This window comes from Mesitornis unicolor, unplaced genomic scaffold (assembly GCF_000695765.1).
Source record: "Mesitornis unicolor isolate BGI_N332 unplaced genomic scaffold, ASM69576v1 scaffold31875, whole genome shotgun sequence".
Classification (NCBI taxonomy): domain Eukaryota; kingdom Metazoa; phylum Chordata; class Aves; order Mesitornithiformes; family Mesitornithidae; genus Mesitornis; species Mesitornis unicolor.
The window spans coordinates 1396-7265 of record NW_010185341.1 but is presented as its reverse complement, the minus strand read 5'-3'; the positions used below and the strand labels follow the sequence as shown (position 1 = coordinate 7265).

General features: G+C 43.6%; 1 protein-coding gene across 1 annotated transcript; it reads right to left on the bottom strand.

Annotated features, from left to right (window-relative positions):
- Positions 1-951: 951 nt before the first annotated feature.
- LOC104540892 (bone morphogenetic protein receptor type-1B-like) lies at positions 952-5265 on the bottom strand. Its single transcript, XM_010184811.1, has 3 exons — positions 5090-5265; positions 3592-3722; positions 952-1486 (listed from the first exon to the last, which is right to left on the bottom strand). Exons 1-3 carry the CDS (start codon positions 5208-5210, stop codon positions 1361-1363), a joined length of 378 nt encoding a protein of 125 aa, XP_010183113.1. The 5' UTR covers positions 5211-5265; the 3' UTR covers positions 952-1360.
- Positions 5266-5870: the final 605 nt, after the last annotated feature.

The window sequence follows — 5870 nt, the reverse complement described above, 5'->3', positions numbered from 1 at the left end:
GGAAGGGGGCTGCAGTAAATACATTTCTCGTTGTTCTCCTCCAAACGCTCCTCTTGCTGGGAACCAGGATGCTGCGCAGCCCCAGCGTGGTGGCAGAGCCCGTCACTGCTCTGCATGGAGGCTGCTGGAAGGCCACCCAAAACACCAAGGCAGATGAAGCTTGAGCCAAATTTTTGGGTTTGTGGTGCCTTGCACTGCAGTGGAAAAGCGCTGGAGGCATCTGCCCACTGCTGCCCACCAAAGTCCCAGGGTTGCTGGCATCCTACTGTGGCCAGGAGGCACCAGGACTCCTTATGCTGAAAGAAAAATCATTACCACCCCAAAAATGGGGATTTTTGAGATTTTCACTTTCCCTTAAAAAAAGGAACACAGATTATATTTTTCTTTCCAACTGTGGCTGTAGATGGACACCTCACTTTTACACAGATGAAAGAGCAAGTCAATAAATTTTCCTCACAAAGAGCTCCCTCTCACGCAGTGGTTGTGCACGTAGGTCACAGCAGTTTCAGATTCACCAGCAGATCCAGATGCGTACCTCATTCCCACTCACACACAAAATACTTTATTTTGCAGTGGGGAAAAAGAAAGAAAGAAAAAAAAGAAGCCAAGGAAAGGGGCACTTCTTTACCATCATCCTGGCACTACCCCCATCAGATTTCCTTGGAAACGTGAAGAGCTTCTTCACACAAGCAAGTCAAGTCAAACCAAACCGTATTCATAAGGTTCCCAGTTATTTTAAACAAAGCACCTCCCCCGGGACAGGCCTCTGCCAGTGCCAATGATGGCAGGGATGTCATTGGGCTCCATCACAGACCCCATCACAGTCTGTGCCCTTGCACAGACCCTCTCTATTTTTTCTTTTAAATGCTGGAGTGCAATAGTCTCTTTATAAATGAAAAAGTCGCTTTGCTTTCATTTTCAGCACAGTTTTCTTCAAATTATTTTTTTTAATGTAACAATATACATCTTTTTTACTTCTAACCAAAAGTTTTATTTTCATAAAATTTAAAGCAGTATCTTTTTAAACAATCAAAATAATAATAATAACAATAATAATAATAAAATAATAAGTGGCTTTCATGGAAAGCAACATGCATAATCTTAAACCAGTTACTAAAACTGTATTTCCCCGTGTAAACAAGGGCAGACAAACCTCTTCCAAACTTGTATGTCAAAATTCAGCTGATTCGGTGAGGGATTACCTCGTCAAAAGCTGTCAAACAAACTTACAGCTGACCTTAAACATGACTGCATTCGCGGTACTTGTTAGCGAAGACTTTCAATGCCTCTTCGGGACTTCTGCCCGCACGAGAAAGTCCTTTTCCGTGGGCCTTCATGAGAAGAGCTGCCTCTGGCCGAGTCAGAGTTTAATGTCCTGCGACTCTGACATTTTGGCAAGTGTCTTCTTGACCCGCAGGGCCGTGAGGCGGGAGGCGGGGTTGTGAGCCCAGCACTCCATCATCAGCTTCCCCATCTGCCGTAGGCACTGCGGAGAGAAACGGGAGAGAAAGTCCCACCTGGGTCAGTGGAAAGGAGAATGGCAGCAGTGCCAAAAAACTGAAGGACAAAGGTCCTTTCTAAGGGTAGCCAAAAAAAAATTACTTTTCAAGAGCTATTATTTTCTGTATATTAAGGAGAGTTCTCAAAACATAGCAATTACTCTTATAATTTATGACAAGTAGTAGTCTAGATTTGGCTGTACGCTCCACAAAAGCACTTTTCTTGTCTCTCGTCCCCAGATCCATGCAGAAAATCTCCCTGAGGCTGACCCACACAAGTGTGGCTTTGTACAGCGAGCCCTTTGCGGTACAAATTCAGCCAAATTCATTTTCCTCAGCCAGTGACCGGCCCCTGGGCTACAGCACAGTGTGAGCCCATGGGAAAGCCTTCTGCGAGCACCTGGCTCTGCCCTGTCCTGCTCCAACCACTGCTCACTTCCAAAACATAGCCAGACCCTCCTCTGCCTCCCAGCAACACCTCTCTTGGCTGACAGAATCTCAGTGTTGCCTTTGCCGTCCTGGAAAAGGGGCAAACATCCCTACTCTGCCTGCTTCCAAACATAAAAGCACCCTCCATAAGCCACCACAGCTGGGTGATGACCCCATCAGCCTACGGATTCACACTGCCTGCTACAACAGGAGAAGAGATGCTTTTCATCCCGTCCATGTTCTCCATTTTGATGGAGATCAGTCCAATGCTTTCCAGATTAATGTAGATTTTTATAAATGTGTTCTGCTGATACACGGGGTTTTATGCACTAACGAGTGTGCCTCTCATCACTACAATTCCTGAAGTGGGATTACCGATGGCACTAACCGGTTGATCAAGATCAGTTATTTCAAGGAGCCTCCCCAGTCCTCAATACACATGTTAACAGACCAAGCACATGTGGTGTACAGCCACACAAAAGCCCTTCTCGGGATCAATGCTAACAGCACTTCTTCAAGTGTTTCCACTCCCAGTTTGAAGGCTTTGAGGGATTTGGTTAGGAAGAGCATGAGGCAGGTGATTCTCTGTTAGATCTTCCCACACTGGCTGTTGCACAAGTCCTTGAGCCTCCCAAGGAAGGTGTTTTATTTTTTCCTGTGGCTGTAGAAGACTTTACAGCATTAAACTGGTCCAATTAACATGATTAATGACCTCTCCTCCATAGCATCTCGAGAGTAGCCAGCGGGTTTGTCTGCGGTACCTCAACTGTTTGCCTCTGATCCCACAAGCACATTTCTGCTTCATTAGAGATGCTTGGCAGGGAGAGTTCAGATTCTCCTCCAGCCCTCTCACCTCCTTGTTTACTTTGGAAAACATTTTCTAGACCCTACATCTCTTCCAAAAGTCCAAACCTGGAGCCCTCTTTGCTAAAATGCAAAGATGTAAAACAGTGAATGATCATTGCTCCTTGGTGCAGGAGGGCTACGATGGTGTGCACTATTGCATCTCAATACCATAATAGAGAAAATTAATATTCTGCAATAATGTTAGCATACAATCATGATAAAATTGTGTTTCCAACCCTGCACACCTATGATCACAGGAAAGCTGTATGCTCGTTTCATTTCAAAGTGACAGGAGATATTTGCTTTTTTTTGGTTTGTTTGTTTGTTTGTTTATTTCTTCTTTTAAAAAAAGGAAAAAGGTTGGCATTACAGCCCACATACCAGCACGTGCTGAAGGAGCTGTCAGTGCACCAGCTACATTGCCACTGCACTGTACACTATAAAATAATTTCTCTTTCTGTAATTTTGGCTAGCACTGATTTAATGCTATTAATGCTGGGTGCAGAAAGCAAAATGAGTGCAAGAGGAAAACAGAGAGACTGAGACGGTCTGAGCACAGCCTGCTATTGCTGTGGGATCTGGTAGACACCACACGAGGAGCCTGCTTGCTAATATCGTATGCTACAGCTCCTAGGGCTCTGAACACCTTCAGCAGGGGTACCTGAGGAGTTCGAGGTCCTTCCCGAGCCCTGTTACACCGTGACTGGTGCTAGCACCAGTCGTAAAGCTCCTCCTGACTCAAAATGAAGTAAATTGGGTCAATCTCACTCACTCACTCTGATTAAAAAGAAAGGCTGCATTTTAACAGGGAGGATACCTCATCACTGCTCCATCTGTTGGGAAACGAAGGGCGTAGTCGCTTGATGCACACGATCTCCCGCATGTCCTCATACGAGGGGTCGCTGGGCACAAGGTCGTGGTACGGAAGCTGGTATTCCTCAACTATTCCTGAAAAAAGCAAGTAGTTGCCCATCACTTGCTGAAGACACTTTACACAACCCTCTTCCCCTCTCATTTCATAACAGATTGACTACAGTGTTTAACAATTAGATATACTTCTCCTTAAAAAGGACTTCCCTGTCATAGAAGTTTGCCATAGTCAAATTCCAGTGTAACCATTGCCATGTAAAGACTGGCCAGGTATCTTAATCCAAAAGCATAGTTATTTCCTAAATGAGACAGTTTCTACCACTATCCAGATCAGCAACCCCCAGTAAGTTATCACAGAAAGAACTATTAGGGTAGGACCCGTATCAGTGTAATTTGGCAGAGAACTAACCTTAAATTAGGTCACCTTCTTATTAGCAGACCTGGTATATATTAAAGGGCATTTCTGTGCCTTTTCAGAACATGACATTTTCTGTGCACAAAGACAACATTACAGATTTTACATCTCATCACTGCAGTACAGTTTGTAAACACAGGGATCACTTTGCTCATCAGCGAAATTCAGCTCCTCCTGGGTAAGCATGGAGCGAGCATTCAGCACAAAACCACAGGCTTTAAAGACCCATAAAGTCTGGTGAAGGTAGCGCAGACCCGAGAGAGACATGTTCTGCTCTTACTTGCCACCAATCTGGCACAAAACCGCTGCCAAGCCATTTCTCTGCATTTAACTTTCCTCAGTGGCAAAATAGAGGTAATAACACCCATCATTTTTGTACTGCACTGAGCTCTACATGCAGAAAGCACACATAGCCTATGCGTACAAGGATGGATCTATGCCCCGAGACTGCAGCTGGTGGCATTGCTTTATCTTTGCTATCCTCATGCTTGAACACCTGATACCAGAAGGAAATGAGGCACATCGCTGGTATGACAGCAATGCAATAAGTTCCACTTCCCTCTGGTTTTTTTTTCGTGTCTTGTAAATAGATTATTTATTTTAAACAGTGGCATGGAATACCCCCAAGTTGTTTGTCCTCTTCATTCTATTTAATTTTAACAAAACAAAGAAATCACTATGGTTTTTTTCTGCTGAAATAGCTGAATAGCCCCAGTTTGCAAAAAAAAAAAAGTGTTGTCATTGGAAAAGGCTCCCAAATGAGTTTCGTTATTACTTCTTCAGTGCAGGCATCCGCTGCCTTCAAATGAGCCATTAAAATACAGTCTAAATCTTCGCTGCTGAAATAGCACTGACTGATGCTTAAAAATAAGTTTCAATACGAAAAGAGATATTAGAGAGTCACCTATATGGTTTATCCAAATTTGTTTATTACAGTAAAACAATTACTCAGGGAAAAGGATGTAATTAAAGATTTGTGTTATAAATGGGGTTCACTGGCACAATTAAAAGCGATCTCCCAGCTCTTTACCTCCTGAAACACATCTCCTTGCTATCTCCCAAAGGATGAGTCCAAAACTGTACATATCAGCCATGATGTACGACTGAAAGTGATTTCTATTCAGGCTTTCATCCAGCACCTCAGGAGGCATATAGCGTTTTGTTCCTACACGGGTGTTTGGAGGGATGTCTACCTCATTTGTATCACTAAAACAAAAAAAAGAAGGGAGAAAAAGGGCATCAAACATGCAATAAAATAAATGGGATGAATTAGATGGGAGAAGTAGTAAATTCACACCACATCCACTCTCAAACAAGGTCAAAAGTAATGCATAATCTTAATGGAACGATTCGTACAAGGAAAGCCTCTTAGTGTGAAGGCAACCCTTCCTAAAAGGCTGACCCGCCTGAGGCTACGTTAGGCATTCAAATGCAGCGCCGCAACGGAGATAAGGCTCAACAGGGATGCTGCAACATGGGTGAGATTTCATTAGCATTAGCCCCAGTTCTAATGCTGGTGATAACAATCAAATCTTCATTAAATGCTGTTTTCTTAACACACTCCACCACCTAATGCTTTAGTCTTCACAATTAATGAAGGACGCTAAATAGCTGGGGCAGCATCACTTAGCTGTAGTGAACCAGACCTGCAAGGAGTCGAACTGTATTTTCTGTGTGCATTATATTTGATCTCTCCCAACCTTTACACATCAAGATGTGTAAGCACACAGACATAAACGTGTTAAAGAAATCTAATCAAATGTGTCACACCTCACACACTGACCAGATGAGATAACGTATATCTAACAGGG

Excerpts from the sequence above, each read along its gene's own strand:
- LOC104540892 (XM_010184811.1), bottom strand. The coding sequence starts at position 5,210 with ATGCCTCCTGAGGTGCTGGATGAAAGCCTGAATAGAAATCACTTTCAG. Across the intron at positions 3,723-5,089 it reads AAGGAGATGTGTTTCAGGAG|GAATAGTTGAGGAATACCAG; the intron begins GTAAAGAGCTGG and ends TGCTTTTTTCAG. Across the intron at positions 1,487-3,591 it reads ACAGATGGAGCAGTGATGAG|TGCCTACGGCAGATGGGGAA; the intron begins GTATCCTCCCTG and ends TTCTCTCCGCAG.